Here is a 27,808-nt window from a genome sequence, read left to right as displayed (position 1 = left end):
GGTTAACAGGTGCAAACACCAACAAGTGACATCATTTTAGTAAAATCAGTTCCATCTGTGGCACCCAGTAGTGTTGAGCAGGTACACACAGCAACAAGTGACATTATTTCAGAAGAAGCAGTTCATCAGTGGCACCCAGTAAAGTTGAGCAGGTACACACAGCAACAAGTCACATTATTTCAGTAAAAAACAGTCCATCAGTGGCACCCAGTAATGTTGAGCAGGTGCAGACAGCAACAGTGACATTATTTCAGTAGAAAAGGTTCATCAGTGGCACCCAGTAATGTTGAACAGGTGCAGACACCAACAAGTGACATTATCTCAGTAGAAACAGTTCCATCTGTGGCACCCAGCAATGCTGAACAGGTGCAGACACCAACAGATGACATCTTTTCAGTAGAAGCAGTCCATCAGTGCACCCAGCAATGTTGAACAGGTGCAGACAGCAACAAGTCACATTATTTCAGTAAAAAACAGTCCATCAGTGGCACCCAGTAATGTTGAGCGGGTGCAGACAGCAACAGTGGCATTATTTCAGTAGAAACAGTTCATCAGTGGCACCCAGTAATGTTGAACAGGTGCAGACACCAACAAGTGACATTATCTCAGTAGAAACAGTTCCATCTGTGGCACCCAGCAATGTTGAACAGGTGCAGACACCAACAGATGACATCTTTTCAGTAGAAGCAGTCCATCAGTGGCACCCAGCAATGTTGCACAGGTGCAGACAGCAACAAGTGACATTATTCCAGTAGAAGCAGTCCATCAGTTGCACCTAGCAATGATGAGCAGGTGCAGACAGCAACAAGTCACATTATTTCAGTAAAAGCAGTTCATTAGTGGCACCCAGCAATGTTGAATAGGTGCAGACACCAACAAGTGACATTATTTCAGTAGAAGCAATCCATCAGTGGCACCCAGCAATGTTGAGTAAGTGCAGACACCGACAAGTGACATCATTTCCATAGAAGTAGCTCCATCTGTGCACCCAGTAATGTTGAGCAGGTGCAGACACCAACAAGCGACATCATTTCAGCAGAAGCAGTCCATCAGTTGCACCTAGCAATGATGAGCAGGTCCAGAGAGCAGTCCATAATATTCACTATCACTGATCACACTGTTCATCAGAGTTTATTAGCAGAAACTAAACATGTCCTAGTGGCACCAATCATGTAGAAAAAGTACAAGTAACAGACCATAATATTCACTATCCTAATCAGACAGTTCAGGCATGAACAATAGTTTGAATGCACATACAAATGCTTTTACACTAACATACAAATCATAACAAACACTCAAATGATGTCAGATAATTGTCATATTAACTATTACAAATACTCAAATATCAGTAAACCTATAATATTTATGGGTGTCAGTGCAAGCCACTACAAACAAATAAAATAATATTTAGGAGATAGGTGGGTAGGATCAGGAAAGAAAAACACACAAAACACACTCACTCATCTTTCATCCACATTAAGTACTACTGTGTAATTGAATAGCGTTAACTGTGTAAATGCAATTCTGTCAAAATTTGATGTTCGACATGTGTATCAAGTATTAGTGGCAGCAATGTATAACAGTCAATAATTGTTAGTCAACGTCATAGTCATCATGTCAAGACCAATGTTTGCCAAGCCAGATCAAAATGTACGGTTGCTGAACAACTGTCAGTGAGCCAAGATATGCAAATACTTCCTCTCTCCAAAAAAAAGTTATATACTGCTTAGTGATTTAACAAAGTGTGTGTAGACAATCTTCCTTCCACTTGAGTGTTCTAGTCTGCTATTTTCATCTTCCTTGTTCCATATAGACCAACAAAAAAAAATATGCACCTCACTTACTTTACCTCTTATACACCAAAACTACAATAATCATCAGCATCGCATAATCTCAATACTTCAATAATACCTCTTACGTCGATACATATAAACCTTATCATTAATAGCATTTACCTTACCTCTTGTCCGCCAAAACTCCAATAATCATCAACTTCACATAATCTCAATAATACCTCAATAATACCTCTTCAATACGTCGATACATATAAACCTTATTGCCAATATCATTTCACTTCCATAACAACTCTTTCCTCTAGTCAGTCTCCTCGAACAAATACAGATAAAATCCTAATGCAAACCTCATCATCCCATACAATCCAAAGACACATTGTCAACATACAACCTCTGTGTAATCCATCTGACCCAAATCTTCTACTCATTATGAATTATAAACAAAAGAAATGCATACATGACCTCTAACAGACTTAGTTCGAATAACTCTCAGTAATTAAGTACGATTACGGAGCGTGAATGATCATAATATTTCACAGTGTGTACACCACTTCAAGAATTATGGCAAACAGAAGCAAACGTGTGGAGTATTTCTTGTGTCAAGTGTCACTTCCTATTTCAATTGCTCACGAAGAATGCAGTGTAATAATTGTTAATGGTCTAAACCTAGTAATGGTATGTCATGCCGTTAGCTTCCTTCCTATTAGCATAAATTTATATAGCTTCCATAAAACCTCAGCTCATGTGACTTCTATGAAGTTTCTTGTACTAATGTCGTTCGTCGAATTACAGCAGTTCATTTTCTTATCTTAAAAATATAAGGCACTGAGCGTAAGCAAAACAAGCAATAGCGAGTAAATATACCAGTAGAGAACAGAATGTCAACAAGTGGATGCAGCACAATTCTTACAAACAAGGCTCTGCCAAGCAAACAATCTATAATTAATACAATAGTGTGACCTAAACTCTATGTTTATACACAGTATATCAGCATTTCTATACACCAAATTAAAGAGTAGTTATGACAACAAACAGAAATGTATAAATATGCAATCCATACGCATAGCAGCAAACAGGTCATTAGCATCATACCAGCATAAGCAAATAAATGTTCATATGTAATCTTAATAAGTAAACATGAAGGCGCAAGCAGATAAATCACAAAGTATAACTTACATACCTAACCACAACAGCACAATTAATCAGGTTACAATTATAATTTAAATAAATAAGCACAGCAGGCGCATAATAAAAAAATATGACATCAGTGAAAAAGCAGTGCAGCCAAGCGATGCATAATATACACAAGTTACAACCCAGTTCATTAATAATCATTGTCAAAATCAGTTAACGTACGCAAGCACGTCGCTTCACAAGTAATTTCATAGAACAGGAAATTAGCACAAAGTATGAATCACGTAATCGCGAGCAGCAAACTACATCTAAAGTACGTACCTAAGTGGAAATATGTTACCTGAAAAATGAACTCAATTAACAGTTACCTTTTTTTTTAGTTTATTAGTTTCTTCTTCGAAATTACATTCTTCCTGAAAATTTCTCGATAGCAAGTCGTCTTAACGTCGGACACGCACAGAATTTACCTGAAGTTCTTAAATATTTTATAGAACCGTATCCTGAAAAATACTGAATGTTAATAACATAATTCATCAAGTCACTATAGCTTTATACTGAATTTAATCGGAGAAATTAGACTGTGTATTTGTTTACGGCTGTCAGTGCATTCGCACTGAGCGCTCGATCAGCTGTAGGCGCGTGACGTAGGAAGCAATTGTTTGCGGTCAACGACTGCCTGGTGCGGCGTGCAGACTTGACTGTTGCTTTGGGTATGTGCCGCCGCCAAAACACAGCGCGGTATCCTTGTATTCTCTGCATGTTTACATGTAGCTGTTAGTTTCTCTAAAGTATGTCATTCCACAAAAATTTTAACGTTAGATATATGATGTATTCCCTTAGAGCGTCGAGATTTAAGAGTTTCTACTTCGACAGTGTTATCATGAATAATTTTACGAATTCTATATGGACCGTTATAAAGCAGAAAAAATTTGCGACACAAGCCTTTTCCTTTGTGAGACAAACGGTGGGATTTAATTAACACCTTCTGACCAACTGACAAGATTTTTAAACGACCAGGACGCTTAGCTGATTTCTCTCTTCTAGCAGCCGCAGATGCAATATTTTGCAGAGCCAGGTTGACAACTTCACAATACCGCAGTTTCCGTGAAGGCGGAAAAGGAACGATTTCAGATATGCGATTTGTCGGTGCTTTGTTTTTTAATATCAATATAGGCGGTAAAGAAGTTGAATCATTAGGAAGTTTATTCAGAATGTTTTGAAAAATATGAAGATACTGATCCCAAGTTCTGTGATTCTGATGACAATAAAGACGACACAATTTATTGATTTCCTTCATCCATCTCTCTGAAGCATTAGATTGAGGGTGAAAAAGTGAAATGAAAATTGGTTTAATTTTACGATGCCGTAGAGTACGAAGCCAAATTTTAGAACGAAACTGTGATCCATTATCTGATATAACCTTATCAACATGACCAACTTCCTTAAGAAAATGGTTAATGAAAGCATTAGATACTGAACGAGCTGTTGCTTTGCGTAAAGGTGTAAAACAAACATATTTTGATGTCAGTTCCACTGCTACGAAAATGTACGCAAAACCATTAGTAGAACGAACCACTGGACCGAACAAATCGACTGCAGCCATCTCCTTTAATTTCGCTGGAGTGATAGGAAACAACGGTGCTCTGTGAGAAATTGTTGGCGGCTTAGCCTTTTGACATAATTTGCATTTGGCCAGAACAGATCGAATACGTTTTTCCATATTATTGAAGTAGCAATTTTCTCGTAATTTATTAAAGCATTTTCTGGGACCAAAGTGTGCATAACTGAAATGTGTATACCAAATCAGCTTATTAACCCACTCATCAGGAATACAAACTAACCAAACAGAGTTGTCGACCGATTTTCGTTTAAAAAGAATGTCATTGCGAACTAAATAATGCTGTCTAATCGCTACGCTTTCCTTTCTCCTCCACTTCTCCTTAATGTCCTTCCAGACTGGATCCTTATTTTGCTCCTTAGCGATGTCCTGGAGCGAAGACGAAATAAAGTTCTCAAACGCAACACCTTGAATATACATCAAACAATAATTGTTTTCCTTGCAGTCCTCTTCAGCACTTTGTTTCAAACCCATAGGTGCACGTGATAAAGCATCAGCAACAATATTTGAAGAACCCTGTATGTAAACAATACTAAAATCAAATTCCTGTAGGTACAACGCCCATCGTGACAATCTGCCATGAGTTAATTTTGTCGACATAAGAAATTCCAGAGCTCGATGATCGATGTAAACCTTAGTATGTCTGCCATACAAAAATGTGCGAAATTTTGTGAAAGCCCAAACAACAGCCAAAGCTTCAAGTTCCGTTATTGAATAATTCTTTTCTGATTTAGAGAGAACACGACTTCCAAATGCAATAGTTTTCTGTACTACAACGCCGTCTTCTTCTATCTCTTGAAATAAATGTGCACCTAGGCCTTTGTATGATGAGTCCGTCGCCAAACAAAAATCTTTAGATAAATCCGGATGTGAAAGAAGTGGAGCAGCAACTAAAGCATCACGAAGCTGTTCAAATTCTGACTGAGCTTCCTCATCCCAACACCAATTAGATTTCTTTCCAGATAGTTCACATAAACGAGGTGTGGCCAAATTGTCCAACCTAACAAAGCGTCTAAGAAAATTACAGACACCAAGGAAACTACGAACATCACGTTTTGTGGTAGGAACAGCATAATTACGAATAGCGTCTAATTTTTCTGGATCAGGAAGAATACCTTCTATAGAAATAATGTGACCGAGAAATTTCACCTGAGAACGACCAAATTCAGATTTTTCCAAATTCACTGTAATGCCAACTCTTGCAAAAATACCTAATAATGAATCCAAAATTTTGTTGTGTTCACTTCAAGAATGTTTAGCAATAAGAATGTCGTCAACGTATGAAGTAATATTGCCACGAAGATAAACAGGTAAAATTTCATTTAAGCTACGAATGAATGCTGCAGAAGATACAGTAAGTCCAAACGGCAATTTCCGAAACTGGTAACATTTGCCAAAGGCTAAAAAGGCAGTATATTTTCTACAATCAGGGTGGAGTTCTATTTGCCAAAAACTTGCGCGCATATCAATCGTGGATAAAACTTTAATTCCATGGAAATGTTGAAGAAGTTCATCTAACTTTTGTGGGCGGTCAGTTTCAGGAATGATGATATTATTTATCTGCCTGGAATCCAGAACCAAACGAATTGACCCATCCTTTTTAAGAACAACGTGTAATGGGCTGGTATAAGGACTGACTGCAGGCTCAATAATGCCCTGATCTAACATGTACTGAAGTTCATTCTTAACCTTGTCTCTGTAAGCCAAAGGAATAGCGTACGTTTTCCCGCGAAATGGTGTGTGTTCTTTTATTTTAAATAAATATTGTAAGCCTTGTATAGTTCCTGTGTGATGACTAAACACTGTAGCATGTGAAGTCAAAATTTGGTGCAGCTCTTCTCTTGCAACGTCATCTGGCACTTCAGCTTTCTTAACCTTTTCATTAATTAATTCTTCGCTACTAATTATATCATCCATCGCGTCGCTGTATCTATTGTCATTGTCATGAATAAACACACTGTCGTCATAATGCTCAACGAAAACATCAGAAGTAAGAAACCTTAAACATTTTTTATCTGACTCAGATCTCGTTAAACACTCGAAAAATTTCAAACATTTCGGCATTCCGGCAACAGTCAAATTCACACTTCCTTCTTTAAAGTTCAAAATTGCCTTATGTGTGTTAAGAAACTCCATACCTAATATAATTTGTGTACTGAGTAATGAAACAATAATAAAATTAGCAGAAAATTCGTATCCTTGACAAATGAAATTTAAATTGGTCTGTTGTTTGACTTCCACACTTTTTCCAGAAATCGCTCCTCGAATTTTAATTTTAGAAATAGGTAACACAGGACAAGCAATAGTTCTTACACATATACGAAAAACTGATTCACTAATGACATTCAGTGGGCTCCAGAATCTAAAACTGCAGTGAACTTATTCTTACCCACACATACTTCAATAACAGGATGTAAAAACGCGTCTACATTATTTTCCTTTTCGTCTAACAAAATGTCTCTCATGTCTTCCAGGCGTACGTAGTGTAAAGTCGTAGTGTCATTACTTTCTGAACCGTCTATATTGCTGCCAGAAGCCGAAGCTGCAAGTCATTGTCGATTGTTTGCGTCACGTCTTTGATTATTCGCGTCATTTCGCGGATCAATTTCTACTATTTGCACTTGTCTCTCTGAAGTTCTGTCACGTGGAGGATGCCAATTAGGTCCCTCCTGTCTGTTAGATGCAAATTCTGGGTTGTGTCTGTTATTAAAATTTCTATTTTCCTGTCTGTCTGCATAACTACTTCTTGTATAATTTCGACTGTCACTTCTGAAATTTTTGTTGTATCTACTACCCTGATTATTTCTGTAGTAAGAATTTCTATTACTGTTTGAATAATTTCTGTCTTGATGATACCGTTTCCGTATGATTGATCATTCCGGTACGAATTACCGTTATTATAATTGTCTGTGTAATTTCTGTCAGAACGTCTGTTATTGTCATAAGGCTGGTATCTATTGTCCTGTCTGTTACGTCTGTCATTCTCAAAGTTACCCATATAACGCCCGTTCCGATCACTATCTCTTTTCTCTGAAAATCTATTGTAAATACTGTTACTGAAAAAGTTACAAGAAGTCCCGTCGTCGTTGTCATACTCAAGTTCTTGCAACAAAGTCTTAAAAGTCTCGATGTCGTCTTTACATCTTCCGGCTAAAGCAATTTGTCTTATGGATTGTGGCAGCTTAGTTAAACAAATGCGAATTAATTCAGTCGGGCTATAAGGGTTGGAAAGGAACTGATTCTTTCGAATCATGTCTTCAAAATATTCTGCTGGCGTGCGGAACTCAGACTGTTTAAAATTACGCTGCGTAATCAGACTATGCTTGACTCTGTCTTGCGTGTTTTCGGACCAATATGCCGATAGAAATGCATGATAAAAATCATTCAGATTATTACAATCTCTAATGAGTGCGCGCATCCGCGTCGCCGGTTCGTTTTCTAAATATCCACACATAAATTCCAGTTTGTGACTTAGTGGCCAATTTGGTGGAAGTGCGTACATAAATTGATCTAACCATGCACATGGATGTATGTCATTCTTAGAATTGCGGAAGATCTTAAATTTCCGAACAGTCAAAAAGTGTTTATAGTCAAAGTTTTCGCCTCGTGGCGACAAAGACCTACCGCGTCTGTCCCAGTCACAATGACGATTATTGTTAAATTCACGCGCCTGGCGCTCTCTTGTTGCATCCCGTAAATGAAACAAATTATTTTCTTCAAACCCCTCTGGTATCTGTGATTCTAAATTTCTTGTGCCGTCTTTTCCTACGATTTCGCCTTCAATCTGTTTGACTTGCTTTTTTAATGCCTCAAATTCCTTTTTCACGCGTTCATTAAATTTTCCCTGATTTTCAACATGTTTATTTATGTTCTGCTATTCTTCGGTTTCTGCAAATGGCAATGGTGCTGTATCATCTGAATCTCTGTCCCCACTTAAACTAAGACTTGTCAATTTATCTGAAATCTCCTCAACTCTTTCCGATAAATCACCTATTTGTTCTTTCTGTTTATTTACGTCTTCCGTAAGTGTCGCGACTCGGGTTTCAGTATTAACACATTTGGTAGTTAACTGTTCATATTGTTGTGTTACGTTATTTATTCTGTCATTTGGTACGGATTCCTCGATTCTCTCAAATATTTCTTCCTTATCGTGTGCGCGTTGTAAATTTAACTCTGAAAATTTCTGTACTATCACGCGATCTTTTCATCCTGTTCTCTATCCTGTTCCTTTTGTCTGATTTCTACTGCAATTAATCAATTGTTGTGAGCATTCAAAATTGGTTGTACTTCTCTGATTTCTTTCTTCAATTCATCTTTCATATTTTTGAAACACGTCCCTATTCGTGAATCTAACCGTGTTTCCATTGTTCCCATCTCAGTTTTAATTGTCCCTATCTCTGTTTTTAATTCAGATCCTAACTGTGATCCAAGTGAGTCTAACCGTGTTTCCATTGTTCCCATCTCAGTTCTAATTGTTCCTATATCAGTTTTAATTTCAGATCGCAAAGTTCCCATCTCTGTTTTAAACTTAGATTCCAACTGTGATCCCAGATTTAATATTGCACCCATCAACTGCTCCATATTAGCCGGTTCGAAATTCTTTTCGCCCCTAACATTTCCCGCAAAACTAACTTCCTTCTGCATAGCCATAAAGCTATCTGTGTTCGATACTATTTCAGAATCTTCTATCGTTGATCTCGTATTCTGTGAATTTTCTGATTGAGAAAAATTTTGAAATGGTTCCGGACTATTTTCCCGACTTATTAAATTGTTTTCCACTTCATTATTCATCATACTGTTCTCTTCTGTTGGCGAGTTCGCCATGTTAACAATTTCGTTATTCTCACTATTCATCATTTTTGCCTTTTTCATTGATCGCGTAATCATTTACAAAATATACAAAACTCGTCACTGTACGAAAATTACACACAATGACTCTTTACCTTCAACAATACCATTCACACAAAATATTTCCTTCAAACACAATTAACGAACAATTGAAATAATTGCACTAAATTGTCAAACGCGTATACAAGGCAATAAAAATTAAATTTCGAAAAATACCATTAGAAGAATGCCAATTACCAAATCTACACATGCAAAATAGACTACAATTACTAACTACAAATTACTGCAACAATACTACTGTCTACTATTTTTACAATCAGAAGAATTCCAAGGGACGATCCGAAGCAGCGGTCGCCACGTGCATGGGGGCTTAATTATTTACAATGCAAATATTTTTAGTTTTCGTTCGTAGCTGTATGTCCGATTACGCTGTGTCGTAAACGGTTGGCCCTGACTAGTATTATTACGCAATCTGACTGCATAGAACAACAACAAAGAATGAAAGAAAATTTTCGTTAACACAGTTAATTAATTAAGTTCCCAGCAACTATAAAACCTACTAAACCAAAGCACAAGTGTAATTGTTCTGTGTGTGGGAGTGTGACTCAACGTACACGTCTGGCACGGTTCTTCTTCAATAAGACAAGAAATTTTAAATATCATTTATACTGACGTGATAAAAAAATAGAAATACTATAATTGCGTAAGGAAAGCAGAATTACACTCTAATACAAGAACACAAGCCAGATGCTTTGTTGACTGAACCTGTAATGACACATTATTCAGGACATTGAAATAATGAGAAAAAAAGAAAAGTAGTTTGTTACCTTAATTTATATTGATGAAAAGCACTCTAAACATTACAGTCTCTCCACACCGACTCGCTACTACCACATCTCAACCAGAACTATCCAATATCACATCTCAGCAAGCACTGCCTACTAGCACATCTCAACAAACACTCTACTACGAGCTCTCCCCAAGAACTGACAACCACGAGCTCTCCCCAAGCACTGTGGAGGCGGCTGAATAATACTCTTTGGCGCAAATTCTGGCGCAGTGACTCAGTGTAGCCACCTTTCAACTGCCGAAGTAGTTCCAGTGCTTACCTTAGGCGAGGACGCCAAATGTACTGTAAGTTGTCCCTGTAACAAAGATTTTGCTCGTATAGCCGTTGTTGAAGGTAAGATCAATGAAGATGATCCATGTCAATGAAAGGTAATATCAGTTCGACTTCTGAAATATAAATAGACAAGGATTGTGCGATCTCTGCTGTGTCGCAAGCTTACTGTGAGGCTTATCCAAAGAGTGACGGTCCACGGTGCCAGTGTCTGGATTGAATATTTACGACCGCGCGGAGTGGCCGCTCCGTTATAGGTGCCATGTCACGGATTGCGCAGTCCCTCCCGTCGGAGGTTCGAGTCCTCCCTCGGGCATGGGTGTGTGTGATGTTCTCAGCATAAGTTAGTTTAAGTAGTGTGTAAGTCTAGGGACCAATGACCTCAGCAGTTTTGTCCCTTAGGAATTCACACACATTTGAACATTCCGTCCTGCTGTCTTTGAAATTTAATAACAAAGAATTTGAAGACCAGTTCTTGATTAGTCATCATCTTAGCGTTGGCATGCAGTAGGTGATGATTCTCTGACTTGTCATTCCTCTGAATTTGGTTTTGATTTCTTCCAGCTTTAGTGTAGACGAAACCTAACATGTAATACTTTCATAAAATGCAAGGATCAGAATTTATATACTCACAAGTCCAATGCAACTTGATGGAACCTGCCCTGATAACTGCGCGCGTTAACACTGTGCTTCTGGGATTCGGGGAGGTGTGGCGGCCGCGGATCGAATCCACCCCGCGGGTTCACCATGAAGGCCAAAGTGTCGGGCAGCACGGATTTGGGTTTCAGCCCGTTTCCCGCATTCGGGCTGGTTCCTTTGCACCACTTCACTTACACGATGCACAAACTTTTAGAAAGTATTCGTACGCTTTCAGAAGGGGTGCCAAATTCTGTCACGAAAAGGACGGTGGGTGGCCACTTTTTACCAGTAACACTGCCAGATCCAAAAAATTAACACGCTGACTCCATGAAGATATGGGATAAAGACCACGAAAAAGAATAGGATACTGAAAAATTTGAGGAAGAACAAGAGATAAAGCCGATTAACTTTCATAGACCTAGGGCTGAGATAAAATAATGTCAAGCACATAAGTAATGATATAGCTAATGGACAGGAGCAAGTTAGGACAGATATATGTGAAAGGATTCGCGCTTCTGATAGCATACAGTTGGTATGCTTGAAGTGAATAAGAACTGAAGTCGCGATTCGGAAGGTCTGTAGGGAGATGCGTAGGGAATGGAACAATGACGAGCGACTGATGTGTGGTAAGCAACTCCTGACTATGTGAATTGCCAAAGGTGCTAGTGTACCATAAACTGCATGAAGTCAAGCACTTCCGCAGAAGGAAAGCCTATATAGGGGATTGGGAGTTGCGCATTCTTGGTCAACAGGTACGTGCTCAGATTTCGTGCAAGATAGTTGCCGGCTATTATGGAGTGAAGAAAAATATTTGCAAAGCTGCAAGAGACCGCAACAATTGAAAATATATGGAGGTGGATGCAAAAGCGGATAGCGAATCAAGTTGAGATTTATGTCACATACTGAGGTCTATGGTCCTTTGCTGGTGTAAAAATGTTAAGTTTCTAAGTCAATGCAGTTAAAAGATATGGCCGTTTCCGTCACGTGTTTTGATACTCGTAAACTCACACATCAAAACCTGTAGAGTGCTTTCTCTTGATGTAGAATCATGAAATTTGGCAAGAAACAAGAGGTTTCACCGCACAAGTAAAGGAAAGAATCCGAAAACTGAGCATTAATAATTATATCAAACTTAAAAGTCTTTTGGTATTTGCTGTCTGTCTATTATCCATCTGTTAAGCCCACTTCTTCTCAGAAAGGTGGAGACGTATCATGCTGAAATTTATTTATCGTACCAAGGTCTATAGTCACTTGGCAGTGTAATAAATGTAAGTTCCGAAGTCAATGCAAAACAAAAGTACGGCCATTTATGTCCGCGCGAACTCACCCATCAAAACCTGCACGGTACTTTCCATTGACCTACACTCAAGAAAGTTGCCAAGAGGCAAGGCTTTACAATGCAAATAAAGGAAAAAAATCTGAAAATGGTTAATTTATAACCCTTTATTTGGCAAATGGTGAAAATAAAAATAAATTTTTTTTCCGTGCTTATATTTATTTATTATGCTTAAAGAAATACAATTCAGTCAGTTTTAGAAATTTTTGACAAAAATTATGAAAATTATGAAATGTTGCTTACTAGCAACGTTGCCAGCAGTAGACCACATTTATACGTATTATAGAAAAAAAGTGTTTGCCAATTACCTCAAGCAAAAGGTTTCCTGTAAGTGAATAATTTAATTTATAAACACATTTATGCATTCCTGCTGTGTAATAGAACTGTTTCATTTTCCCTTCTAGTTCTTCTTGCAATGTAAGTTTTGGAAACAGTTCCTCTTTGGAACGAAGCACGATACTAGATTGCATTTTGAACACATGGCTGTAGAAAATCCAGATGGGCAATAACGACAACGACCTTTGGGACCGTATACAGGCCAATGCTCCATATTATCAAATCGGGCATCTTGTGTAACAGTCGGAACTGTAGGCTTCCTCCTCTTCTTTTGTGGTGGTGTTATGTCTATTGAGGGCCTTCCTACTTCCCTTTTCCCTGAAAACATCAAACCATTGGCAATATCTGCCCTGAATGACTTCAGTGAGGTCTTATTGTCCAGCGATTCTCTTCGAAATATCAGCCAGGCATTTACAACACTCAGATCTAGCATAAATCCAAACAATCTCATGTACCAACACCTATTTTTCATTGGTACTCTGTAGAGCTCTATCAGCATTCCAGCAAGATCCACTCCTGCCATATGCTTGTTGTACTGACGTACAATACTGGGATAGGGCACATCAATTCTTCTTTTTTCATTGCTGTCCCATCATTTTACTGTTGAGAGTGGTTGGACACCACAAAATGAGCTTGCAAGTGTCACGATTTTATTGTTTTGAATATGCGCCGTAAGCGTATGTAATACACTAATAGCACATGTCCCAAGTATGGGCAATGTTGCTCACAGGCAACATAAATGTTTTATACTATTTACGTAATTCAAAACAATATTAGATTGAAAGATTTCTGCTGTAAACTCACCTCTGGTTATTTCTTGAAGAAAATCTGCTAAGATTACTGCCAATTTATTGAAATCCACTCTTTCAGAACCAAAACAAGCGTTAGTTCATCAGCTGATGATGACATTACCCTGAGCCTCTAGAACAGAGATTAACAGTTTGTAGCAATGTCCAGCATCCTACAGCTATACAGTCTAGAACAGCTATTACAGAAATTTAAAGAGTTCAAATGTTTTTTTGTGTTTTGTTAGGCATATAATAATGCTCTAATTTTGTTCAATATTAAAAAAAAGAACAGCGTGGAGGTGGATTATTAAAGCAACATGAAACAACAAAAAGAGGATAATGTGTTTCATCACAACCAAGCACATGAAAGAGTTTGGAGCAGTTTAAACAGTACGGCTAAACAATGCGAGTAGAAGCGGTCGTTAGACAAGCTGCAGTAATAAATTAGTAAAAGCTCCTTGGAAGCACTGATTTCGACGGTTTACTTGATACAGTAAACGCGGCTAAGTCTCAACATTTCGGTTTACCTCTGCCTTTCATCCTGAATACTTAGAATCTCATGAACGAATTACATTACTTCGGAACCCAACGCCCTTTTCTAACTGCAAGGAGTCAACCCTGGACTGAATCTGTTGATTCTTCATCCGATGTTTTATATACATCTAAATAGAAAAATACAGTGCTACCAAGCGAAAGACACTAGGAGATTTAATATGAAACTTCGATTTGATTTTAGCAGAGCAAGTGACGCAAACTATCCTGTGCCAGCATCTTTAGCTCCGAATAACTACTGCAATCTGCTTCCTTCTGAATCGGCTTATCGTAATCAACTCTTGGCCTCCCTGTAGGATTTTTACCCCCCCACGCTTTCCTCCAGTACTGAACTGATGATCTCTTGATGCATCAGAATGTGTCAGGTTGTGCCACAACTTACTTTTGTCGCCAGTTCTATTCAGTACCTCTTCTTTTGTTACGTTATGCAGCCATCTAATCGTCAGCATTTTTCTGCAGCATCACATTTCAAAAGCTTCTATTCTCTGATTATCTGTACTGTTTATCGTACTTGTTTCACTTCCATATGTGGGTACACTCCATATAAGTACTTTCAGAAAAGACTTCCTGACGCTGAGCTCTATATACGACGTTAAAAAAAATTATCTTCTTCAGATACGCTTTTCTGGCCATTGCCAGTCTACATTTTATATCCTCTCTGCTTCTGGTATCATCAGTTGTTTTGTTGCCCAACTAGCAGGTCTCATCTACTACTTTAAGTGTCTCGTTTCCTAATCTAATCCTCTCAGTATCACCTAATTTAATTCGGCTGTAGTCCATTACATCTACATCTACATCTATACTCCGCGAGCCACCTTACGGTGTGTGGCGGAGGGTACTTATTGTACCACTATCTGATCCCCCCTTCCCTGTTCCATTCACGAATTGTGCGTGGGAAGAACGACTGCTTGTAAGTCTCCGTATTTGCTCTAATTTCTCGGATCTTTTCGTTGTGATCATTACGCGAGATATATGTGGGCGGTAGTAATATGTTGCCCATCTCTTCCCGGAATGTGCTCTCTCGTAATTTCGATAATAAACCTCTCCGTATTGCGTAACGCCTTTCTTGAAGTGTCCGCCACTGGAGCTTGTTCAGCATCTCCGTAACGCTCTCGCGCTGACTAAATGTCCCCATGACGAATCGCGCTGCTTTTCGCTGGATCATGTCTATCTCTTCTATTAATCCAACCTGGTAAGGGTCCCATACTGATGAGCAATACTCAAGAATCGGACGAACAAGCGTTTTGTAAGCTACTTCTTTCGTCGATGAGTCACATTTTCTTAGAATTCTTCCTATGAATCTCAACCTGGCGCCTGCTTTTCCCACTATTTGTTTTATGTGATCATTCCACTTCAGATCGCTCCGGATAGTAACTCCTAAGTATTTTACGGTCGTTACCGCTTCCAATGATTTACCACCTATGGCATAATCGTACTGGAATGGATTTCTGCCCCTATGTATGCGCATTATATTACATTTATCTACGTTTAGGGAAAGCTGCCAGCTGTCGCACCATGCATTAATCCTCTGCAGGTCCTCCTGGAGTACGTACGAGTCTTCTGATGTTGCTACTTTCTTGTAGACAACCGTGTCATCTGCAAATAGCCTCACGGAGCTACCGATGTTGTCAACTAAGTCATTTATGTATATTGTAAACAATAAAGGTCCTATCACGCTTCCCTGCGGTACTCCCGAAATTACCTCTACATCTGCAGATTTTGAACCGTTAAGAATGACATGTTGTGTTCTTTCTTCTAGGAAAAACCTGAATCCAATCACAAACCTGGTCCGATATTCCGTAAGCTCGTATTTTTTTTCACTAAACGTAAGTGCGGAACCGTATCAAATGCCTTCCTGAAGTCCAGGAATACGGCATCAATCTGCTCGCCAGTGTCTACGGCACTGTGAATTTCTTGGGCAAATAGGGCGAGCTGAGTTTCACATGATCTCTGTTTGCGGAATCCATGTTGGTTATGATGAAGGAGATTTGTATTATCTAAGAACGTCATAATACGAGAACACAAAACATGTTCCATTATTCTACAACAGATTGACGTAAGCGAAATAGGCCTATAATTATTCGCATCTGATTTATGACCCTTCTTGAAAATGGGAACGACCTGCGCTTTCTTCCAGTCACTAGGTACTTTACGTTCTTCCAGCGATCTACTATAAATTGCTGATAGAAAGGGGGCAAGTTCTTTAGCATAATCACTGTAGAATCTTAAGGGTATCTCGTCTGGTCCGGATGCTTTTCCGCTACTAAGTGATAGCAGTTGTTTTTCAATTCCGATATCGTTTATTTCAATATTTTCCATTTTGGCGTCCGTACGACGGCTGAAGTCAGGGACCGTGTTACGATTTTCCGCAGTGAAACAGTTTCGGAACACTGAATTCAGTATTTCTGCCTTTCTTCGGTCGTCCTCTGTTTCGGTGCCATCGTGGTCAACGAGTGACTGAATAGGGGATTTAGATCCGCTTACCGATTTTACATATGACCAAAACTTTTTAGGGTTCTTGTTTAGATTGTTTGCCAATGTTTTATGTTCGAATTCGTTGAATGCTTCTCTCATTGCTCTCTTTACGCTCTTTTTCGCTTCGTTCAGCTTTTCCTTATCAGCTATGATTCGACTACTCTTAAACCTATGATGAAGCTTTCTTTGTTTCCGTAGTACCTTTCGTACATGATTGTTATACCACTTGGATCTTTCCCCTCGCTTTGGACCTTAGTCGGCACGAACTTATCTAAGGCGTACTGGACGATGTTTCTGAATTTTTTCCATTTTTGTTCCACATCCTCTTCCTCAGAAATGAACGTTTGATGGTGGTCACTCAGATATTCTGCGATTTGTGTCCTATCACTCTTGTTAAGCAAATATATTTTCCTTCCTTTCTTGGCATTTCTTATTACACTTGTAGTCATTGATGCAACCACTGACTTATGATCACTGATACCCTCTTCTACATTCACGGAGTCGAAAAGTTCCGGTCTATTTGTTGCTATGAGGTCTAAAACGTTAGCTTCACGAGTTGGTTCTCTAACTATCTGCTCGAAGTAATTCTCGGACAAGGCAGTCAGGATAATGTCACAAGAGTCTCTGTCCCTGGCTCCAGTTCTGATTGTGTGACTATCCCATTCTATACCTGGTAGATTGAAGTCTCCCCCTATTACAATAGTATGATCACGAAACTTCTTCACGACGTTCTGCAGGTTCTCTCTGAGGCGCTCAACTACTACGGTTGCTGATGCAGGTGGTCTATAGAAGCATCCGACTGTCATATCTGACCCACCTTTGATACGTAGCTTAACCCAGATTATTTCACATTCGCATTCGCTAATAACTTCACTGGATATTATTGAATTCTTTACTGCTATAAATACTCCTCCACCATTGGCGTTTATCCTATCCTTGCGGTATAAGAGATACTAATTCAGGAACCTTGCCCTGGATACTCCTGCAGTTTACCAATATTACGTTAACTTTTCCTGTTTTTGGTCTCTGAGGACGGACGTTCTTTATCAACGATGATAATGTCCTCTCTGGTAAGCCGTCAGGTATTTTATCGTTTCGCCCAAGGGGGGGTCCCTCTAACCTAAAAAACCCCCGTGTGCACGCCACACGTACTCTGCTACCCTAGTAGCTGCTTCCGGTGTGTAGTGCACGCCTGACCTGTCTGGGGGGGCCCTACAGTTTTCCACCCAATAACGGAGGTCGATGAATTTGCAACCATTATAGTCGCAGAGTCGTCTGAGCCTCTGGTTTAGACCCTCCACACGGCTCCAAACCAGAGGACCGCGATCGACTCTGGGCACTATGCTGCAGATATTAAGCTCAGCTTGCACTCCGCGTGCGATGCTGGTTGTCTTCACCAAATCAGCCAGCCGCCGGAAGGAACCAAGGATGGCCTCAGAACCCAAGCGGCAGGCGTCATTCGTTCCGACATGTGCTACTATCCGCAGCCGGTCACACCCAGTGCGTTCAATAGCTGCCGGAAGGGCCTCCTCCACATTACGGACGAGACCCCCCGGCAAGCACACCGAGTGCACACTGGCATTCTTCCCCGACCTACCCGCTATTTTCCTGAGGGGCTCCATAACCCGCCTAACGTTGGAGCTCCCTATAACTAATAGGCCCGCCCTCTGTGACTGTCGGGACCTTGCCGGAGAATCGGCCACTGGCCCAACAGGCGAGGCATCCTGTGGTGGCTCGGAAACGATGTCATCACCACTAGGAAGCACCCCGTACCTGTTGGAAAGGGGTAAGGCAGCTGCCACGCGGCCAGATCCCACCTTCGCCTTTCGGCCAGGCACGCGCGAGCCCACCACTGTCCGCCATTCACCCTGGAGTGATGGCTGACCGGTAAGATGCTCACTGCCGGAAGACGCAGCGACATCAGGGGTTCCATGTGATTCCAAGGCCACCGAAGTAGGCATAGGTCTCACCACAGTTGCCCCAACGCCACTACGAGCCGACGCCTGCGCCTCGAGCTCGATGAGCCTAACAGACAAAGCCTCCACCTGCCCCCGAAGAGTGGCCAATTCTCCTTGCGTCCGCTCACAACAACCACAGTCCCTACACATGACTATGTTTACCCTACTCTATACGGTGACAAATTCCCAAGATAATCTTCTGATGAGCACTCTGATAATCAAGAAACACTCACTGAAATACGAGACGCGAAAACTACGCTAGGTTTTCCGAGAAAAACTATTTAAAAGCTAAGCGCAGCAAATAAGTACAAAAACGCTTTATACAAACAGTACTCGCTGCTGCTGGTGCTCTCGCTCTGGCTGTCACAAGACAACTGCTGATTCAAGTGACTAGTGGCTAACGGCCGCGAAACAAACAAAAGACGGTTTTAGGGCGCTTTCTGTTCTAAACGATCAAGAAAACACTAAGAAATCTAACACGAAAACTACGTAAAGTTTTATCAAGAACTGTTAGTTACTATGCAGAGCAGATAAACACAAATAGAATCCCTTCCTTAGTGGAAGGTCGTAAACAAAATGCAAAATAAACGTTTTATACAAACAGTACTCGCTGCTGCTGGTGCTCTCGCTCTGGCTGTCACAAGACAACTCCTTGTTTTACTTTTGTTGTTTATTTTATATCGTCCTTTCATGACACCGTCCATTCAGTTCAAAAGCTCTTCCAAGTCCTTTGCTGTCTCTGATAGAATTATGTCATCGGGGGCAGATCTCAAAGTTTTTATTTTTCTTCCTGGACTTTAATTCCTTCTCTAAATTTTACCTCTTGCTCAATGTACAGATTGAATAACTTCGGGGATAGGATACAACCTTGTCATTCTCCTTTCTAAACCACTGGTTCCCTTTCGTGCCCCTCGTCTCTTATAACTGCCATCTGGTACCTGCACAAGTTTTAAATAGCCTTTCGCTCCCTTTATTCTGATAGACTTGAAAACTGCAGTTTTATAACCACTGTTAGTTATTTCATTTTTTAAACACGTTCGTTTCGTTCCACAGAAACTATGAGGAAATATCCACCGGCTGGCCTCATTGACCGAAAATGCACACGCGACTTCCAGCTTCCTGATGGTGGACCTCTTATTGAGAAAGGAATGGTTGTGGTCGTTCCGGTTTACGCCATCCACCACGACCCCGAGTACTATCCAGAACCCCAACGCTTCGACCCCGAGAGGTTCTCAGAAGAGCAGAAAGCAACGAGACACCCATACGTATACATGCCCTTCGGCGAGGGACCCCGGAACTGTATAGGTAAGTCCTCATACTCTTACTCTGAGTGCAACTGACATTTTATGCAAAATATTTACGATAATGTGTGTACATCTTTTTTTAACCGACCTTGAAGTTCAAGAGAGTCATCTGGTAGAATCAATGTGGAAAGAAGTGGAATACTGATATACTAAGGGATGACGAAGTTTTCATGAAGTGGTATACGGCTCTAGGTACTGCGCTAACGGAAACCACAAAAGGCAGTTCAGTCGAAGAGGAATGAATCGCTAAAAAGGGTAATCACTCGACATGCACAGACGAATTTTGCTACAAAGAAGATAACTGCGAAGAAACCTTCGGTAACAAAAGAAATCAACTAATTGACAACAATGTAACTCACGTAGGAAGGAAATAAATAGAAAGTGCATGAAGGATAAGGCGAAAGGGCTGCAGGAAAAATGCGAAGAACCGAAACAGAAATGGGCATCGGAAGGACTGATTTAGTATAGTGAGAAGTCAAAACGACCTTGAGTGAAAATAAAGTTGATCGTGCCTAGGTTAAGACTCCAAGAAAAATTCCACTGTTAAACGCAAGGAAGAGCGCAGTTAATGGAAACAGTACAATGAAGGGCCACATAGGGGAAGGTGAGGAATGCAGTCTGATTTAAGAAGAAATTGATGTCGATATGAAAGACTAAGAGAACCAGTAGCAGTTCGGAGTTTAACAGAGTTTTGGAAGTCCTACTATCAAATAAGGCAGAAGACATAGACAACATTTTTTTCGGAATTTCTAAAATAACTGGAGGAAGTAGCAACGAAAGAACTATTCGCGTTGACTTGTAGAATTTATCAGCCCAGGGAATATCATCAAACTTGCGCAAAAATATAATGTGCACAACCCCGAAGTTAGGAAGGGCGGATGTATGTGGGAAATATAGCACAACCAGTTAACACCTCATGCAGACAAGAGCAATATACAGAAGACTATTCTTCTTCTACGTGATCAGGCCCAGTGGACCTCACGCTTCTACAAGTTTCCTCCTCCACTGTATTTTGTCCATTGCTGCTATCTACCATCCGTCCGCATCTATTGACGCTTGGTTTAAATCTTCATGGAGGCCATCCCTCCAACGCTTTTTGGGTCTCCCTGGGGGTCTCTTCCCTGTAGGTGTGAAATCCAGGAGCTTCAGAGGCCATCTGGGATCTTCCATCTGGGCCACATGGCCGGTACACAGTTTTTGTTTGGCTTTGACAGTTCCTGCTATGTTGGGCTGCTGGTATAGTTCCTCAAGCTCTTGGTTGTATCTGATCCTCCATCCCCCTGTGTCTGCATCCAGAACTGGACCGAAGATCTTTCGAAGCACTTTTCTCTCAAAAACGAGGAGCTTATGGAAGTCCTGTTTCCGGATACTCCATGTCTCACAGCCATGTAGAACAACGGGCTCGATCTTGAACTGTCTGGAGAGATATTTGGACCGAAGCAGTTGTGCTAGGCTGTGGTAAGATCGGTTTCCTGCTTGTATTCTGGCATTGATCTCTGTTTCACATGACGAGTTCTCAGTGAGAAGTACCCCTAGGTATTTGAATTCATGCACTTTCCTTTAGGACTAGTCTCCCACCTGTAGTGATTGTAGATGACCAGTAGTCTGACTTTGGCCACGCGTCATAATGAGGCTTCGTTTATGCTTGGCCCAGATCTGCTGGCAGTCTCCTATAGTGCTTTGGTCATTTGCTCCAACTCCACTTCAGACCTAGAGAGTAAACAGATGTCGTCTGCATAGGCTAAGTATGCCAGTCTCTTTCCTTCGATTTCAATCCCTTAGTTCTCTTGGAAGGTCTCGCGTACGATCTTCGTAAGGGCAAAGTTGAACAGGGCAGGGGACAACCCATCTCCTTGCCTGAGTCCTGTCACAATTTCAAATTCCTCAGTTGCGCGATTTCCCATCTTCACCTTTGCACGTGGTTTCGCTCAGACAGATTTTTATCAGATTGATGAGTTTCTCTGCGACGCCAAACTCCCTATAACAACTGAGCAGGCTCTTGCGATGTATGCAATCATAGGCCTTCTTAAAATCAACGAATAAAATATGCAAATCTTTACCATGTTCACCCAGTTTCTCAGTGAGCTGCCGGAGACTGAAGATGTGATCTACTGTTGACCGTCCTGGCCGGAAACCTCCCTGGTACTTCCCATCACCGATTCTGCCACTGGCTGAATTCTATGTATGAGGCAATTGGACAGGATATTACAGTAGACGTTAAGCAGGGCGATTCCTCGACAGTTGTCACATTTCAGTTTGGCGCACTTCTTATGTACTGGACTAATCGGAGCTGTTTTCCATTCTCCTGGTAGTTCTTCTTTGGCCCATATTGCCTGTATCAGTCGGTGTATTCTCTCTGCAAGTTTCTCTCTTCCTGAAAGGATCATTTCAGCCTGTATTCCATCTTCACCTGGACACTTATCCTGCTTAAGGTGTCTGACTCTGGTTTTTATCTCATCCAGGCTAGGTGGGGGATAATATGCATCGGCTGTACTTGGGTACTGGAAATCAAACTGCAGTTCAGGTTCATCACAATTTAGCAGCTGTCTAAAGTACTCTTTCCATCTCTCAGCTCTATCGCTATCGTTCGTCAGGATCTTATCATGATAATCTTTGGCAAACTTCTGCTTGGCCTCGTGACCTTTGTAGAGGTACTTCACCTTCAGAAACATTTCCCTAGTCTTTTGTCCACTGAAGTGTGTCTCTGCTTCAATGATGATATCCCTTATGTATTTCCTCTTATGTATTTGCTGTTCTCGGAGTTGCTTATGTAGTCTTTCGGACGTCCTCAAATTGTGCTTTGCCCTGTGCCAGATATGCCCCCTTCAGCCACTCTCTCCTGGTTTCCTTCCTCCTCTCCAAGGCATGTGCACATTCTTTTCCAAACCAGATCTTCTTATCCACTGTGTTTCCCATTAGTGTTTCCTTTGCCGTATCCCTAACTGAGCTCTGGATGTTTCCCCACATTAGTTCAAGGTCCTGATTCGCGTCCATTTTACTGAGTGCGTCAAAGCGATTACAAAGTTGCATCTGGTATTCGTCTTCGTTGCTTCATCTTTTAGTTTCTCCACATGGTACTTTTCAACTCTTTTTAACTTAGGCCCCGTTCTTCCTTCACACTGCACGTTTAAAAGGCCTTTGACCAGGAAATGATCACTCCCACTCTTGGCAACCCGAGCTGTATTAACGTCTAACACCCATCTCTTGGCTCTGAGATCAATGGCAACATGGTCTATTTGATCTATAGTTCTCCCATCTGGTGATACCCGGATTCCCTTATGTATGTTTTCCCACTGGAAGTTTGTGCTGGGGATGAACAACCCTGATGATGTAGCGAAGCTGATGAACCTCACCGCATTATCATTGTTTACGTCGTGCCTTCCTGTTGTGTCTTTGAATATTTGTTCTTTCCCAACCTTGCCATTCCTATCACCAAGGAAGATCCTCAGGTGTACATTTGGTATAGCGTCCATCACTGTCTCTAGCTGTGCATAGAACTCGTCTTTCGTTTCATTTTCGCTCTCCTCCGTGGGAACATGACAGTTCACAAAAGCCGCCTTAATACGCTTTACGTCCACTGTTACAACAGATGTTCTTGGGCTGACTGACACGAACTCTGAAACATTAGTGGCCAAAGTTTTACTGACGCAGAAACCAGTGCCTAACAGATGACGTCGTTCACAGGCTCCATACAAAATAGTACAGTTTTCAACATCAACGCTGCCAGCATCCTCGCACCAGATTTCGTGCAGTGCAACTAGGTCTAGTTCGTACCTCTGAATTTCTTTGACATCACTGATTGCAGCTTCTGTCTTGTACAGACTCCTTATATTCCGCGTTCCAAATCGTATTCCGTTTCTTTGCCACTGGAGTCGTCTACTTTTATCAGTAATGTTACGATGCTTGAAATCATGTTTAATTTTTTACGAAGAGAGGGTGCTGGCCTCTCGTCCAACCTGCGGTGTTACCCTCACATCTTACAGGATTGCTGGCTTTTCTTAAGGGGTGGGTTCCCCTCTGGAGTTGGGTTAGAAGTAGGAATAAGAAAACTGGAACAACACCGTCGGGCCTCGAAACCTAGTACCGCTGGGGTCGAAAAAGCAAGAGTTGGCCAAGGGAGGCCGACAGGGAAGGTGAAAGGAGCCTGACACAAGTAAGTGGAAGCAATACCAGGCTAAGCTCGGGGCTCTGCGGACGCCATCCGCGTACTTCTATCTGAAGTCCCCTGGGAAGAATCGGAAGAAAATTGAGGATGTGATAGATAACAATCTGTTTGGATTCAGGAATGGTAAAAGCACCAGAGGGGTAGTTCTTGCGTTGCGCTTGGTAACGGAAGCAGACGTAAGAAAAATCAAGACACGTTCACAGAATATGTCGAGCTAGAAAGGCTACTGACAACGTAAAATGGTGCAGGATGTTTGAAATTTGTAGGAAAATAGATGTAAGGTAGAGGTGAAAGTACAAAACGTACAAGAATCAAGAGGGATAAATAAGAACGACAGACCAAGAGCGAAGTATTCGAATTGTATAGGTGCAGGGATGAAATTAAAATTCGGAGGAAGAAGATATCAATGATATGATTCTCTGATGACTTCACTATTCTCAGTGAAAGTGAGAGAGAATTGCAGGACTTGTTGAACAGAATGAACAGTCTAATGAGTGCAGAATATGGAGTGAGAGTAAACTGCAGAAAGACGAAAGCAATGAAGAATAGCAGAAATGAAATTACTTATAAACTTTACATCGTAACTGGGGAAGACGTAGTAGACGAAGAAATTCTGCTAGCTTGGGACCAAAATATACACATGACAGACGAAACAAGGAGGACATGAAAAGCAAGCTAGCACAGGCAAGGAAGGCGTTAGAGGTGTAAAGAAGTCTAATAACACCAAATATCGGCCTTAATATGAATAATAAATTTCTGAGGCTGCTTTTACAGCACAGCATTGGATGGCAGGGTGTCATGGACTGTGGGAAAACAGGAAAACACGAGACTCGAAGAATTTAAGGTGTGCTGTTGTAGAACTGTGTGAAAAGTGGGTGAACTGATAACGAATGAAATGAGACAGTTCTCGGTGGAATCGGCGAGGAGATGTACAAGTGGAAAACAATGACAAGAAAAAGGGACAGGATGGTAGGACATGCGTTATGGCGTCGAAGAATAATTTCCATGGTACTAGCGGGAATCGTAGAGGGGAAAACTGTAGAAAAGGACAAAAACGGGAATATATCCCACAAATAACTGAAGGCGTTGGATACACGTGCTACACTCAGATGTAAAAGTTGCTCCTTTATTAACATCTGGATCTTTCCGTGGAGACTAATTTCATTTCACTTTATTTATACAGGGTGTATCATAATTAATGGAGTAAATGCACACAGTTGAAAGTACACGATACTAGAAGCAAAAAAGGCTCAGTAAACAAAGGGTCGAAAATGCATATCTTAAGAGCCACGAGCAATTTTTCATCTTTGATATTGTGAAGCAAATCTCTTCTACTGAAAGCTCTTTGCTTTCCATGTTTGGGAAATGCTAATGTGGCCCAAAAGAAGAAAAAATGTCCAGGTAACATGTGCTCTAAAATGCATACCTTAAGAACTATGAACACGTGCTCATCTTCGCTATTTTGACCACAACTCTTCTAATGAACAATTGCTCATAACTTTCAAGGTACGCATTTTAGAGCAAATGTTTACTGGAATTTTTTTTTTATTATTTTGGTCCATACTGCTACTTCCCAAAATGTGAAAAGCGTAGAGCTTGCAGTAGAAGAGATTTGCTTCACAGTAGCGAAGATGAAGAATTGCTCGTAGCTCTTGACGTATGCATTTTCGACCCTATGTTTACTGAGACTTTTTTGCTTCTAGTATCGTGTACTTTCAATTGTATGCGTTTATGCTATTAATTATGATGCGTCCTGTATTTTTACCATTAGTTTGATACCTGTACTGATAATTTTCTTATATGAATGTGTTTCGTTCTAGTACTTCTCATAATTTTATAATCGCCTCGCTTCTCCTTCCTTTGTTTTGTTTAGCAATTAATCCCACCCCTTGACATTTGGTGTGAATATCAGTTACAAATGATGTTACACGAACCCGCTATGTTACTCATGTGACTGGACACGTTTGTCTTCCAGGAATGCGACTGGGTCTTCTTCAGACTAAGACTGGTCTGGCGTACATGATGTCCAAGTACGAAGTTCGCCGTTGTGAAGAGACCGTCGTGCCTCTTCAGTTCACTTCAATGAGCGGCGTTCTGACACCCACTGCCGGAATAAAGCTGAAACTAGTCCAGAGGAAGTAGTCTAGGCTACCTCACCGTTTGCTCTCAACCGTCTTTCACGCCCCGTTTTTCTCTGAGCAATTTTGTGTAATTCTTATTTTGTATATGTTTCCTTTAGTGGCCGATGTGGTGACAATAAATTATTGCCTTCCAACTAGAAAATATTGTTTGTTGTAAATTTTTTATTTCTCAGTAGTACATTTCTTCGATGTTTCATGACGAGCAAAGAGGATTCCAAACATTTAGTCACTCATTAATAATCAAAACTTTTGGAGAAAATGCTGTATGGTGACCATTACTGCGACCGTAGGTACTCGAAACGACCATCAGCAACAAAACAACGTCAACAGCGCCCAAGTTCTGAGAAAACTACAGCTGTCGTTGTGAGCGATATAATCACTTTTCATGACCATTCAATGCCTTCTTGAAGCGCACTCACTATTTTTAGCCTCCATCTACTCTGTCTTTTACGTTCCGTCATTGGAAGCAGTTCAGAGGTGTTAGGTCCTGAGACCATGATCGGTACCCATCTGTACATCTTACTGTTAGTCAGTTCCATCGTCTATGTAGAGTGTCATTCAAGTACGCCTTGTAATCATGAATGTGCTGGAATGGAGCACAAGATTATTCTAACGGCTTATAACACTCCTGTCTGCTACTGCTATACCATAACCTCAAAACTGGAGGCAATTTGCAAAACAGAATTATTTTGTTGGAGTAAAAATGGTATAAAGCGACAGAGCAGTGTTACCCTCTGAGAGGAATTTTGTTATGTTGACCATGTTGTACCTAACGGAGATGGCTTATCGGAAATGAAAGTCACAATTACGTAAATATTTGAACAGTAACAAACAAAATTTTGCCTATCTGCACTGTTTAACTGATAAAGAAAACGGTCGCCAGCCTAACTAGGCAAGAGAATGATTAACATTCTCGTTTAAGAAAGTAGGTATAAGTAACTATAACGGACAAACACAACCTAGACTTGGCCACACGAGAGTGCAATGAGCTCTGACACATACATATGTTTTAAGATTGAAGCTAACAACTGGAGCAGCACAAACTATTTGCCAAAATATAACAGATACCGAGACACACTATTACTTTCAGGGCTTAAAGAAATTATGGTTTTTATAATTAGTGCTCTTTCCGTTACTTGTTACCGAGCATTAACACAATAGACAAACTGTGGATCCTTTCATACTATTAATATGTACTTCTAATACACAAGAGAGACAAACACTTAGCCAACATGAGTATATAACGTTTCACAACTGCAGCTTTCCACTTTTACTACAGTGAGACACAAAATTAACATATATGTAAGATACTGACTCACCTTCTGGGATTTACAACAGGCAGTAATGTGATCATTTACTAAGCAAAACTTCATAAGCCTCAGTCTTAAGAACTTTTAATTTGAAGTTGGCAACAACACATTAATAAGCAGTGTTACTAGGAAAATTATTTTCAGCAAGCATCGTTAACTTTAACTCACTCTCTTGCCACATTAACTTTAACTTTCTCTTTACTATGTTCAAGAGGCATTAATTAGAAAAAAAAAACACTGGTCTTTAATGTTCTTCCAGTAGGGACACTCGGTAATCACTTTAGTCCAAAC

General features: G+C 40.6%; 1 protein-coding gene across 1 annotated transcript in view; it reads left to right on the top strand.

Moving 5' to 3' along the window:
- LOC124798830 (cytochrome P450 6k1-like) overlaps nt 1–26,208 on the top strand; it is a 106,356-nt gene extending 80,148 nt beyond the window's left edge. Inside the window, exons 7-8 of the mRNA XM_047262360.1 lie at nt 19,651–19,902; nt 26,042–26,208. Coding sequence (XP_047118316.1) covers nt 19,651–19,902; nt 26,042–26,208 — 419 coding nt within the window. The remainder of the gene's footprint in view (nt 1–19,650; nt 19,903–26,041) is intronic.
- Nucleotides 26,209–27,808: the final 1,600 nt, after the last annotated feature.

This window comes from Schistocerca piceifrons, chromosome 5 (genome assembly GCF_021461385.2).
Source record: "Schistocerca piceifrons isolate TAMUIC-IGC-003096 chromosome 5, iqSchPice1.1, whole genome shotgun sequence".
NCBI lineage: Eukaryota > Metazoa > Arthropoda > Insecta > Orthoptera > Acrididae > Schistocerca > Schistocerca piceifrons.
The sequence above is the reverse complement of the archived record's forward strand: the minus strand, read 5'-3'. Positions and strand labels throughout refer to the sequence as shown.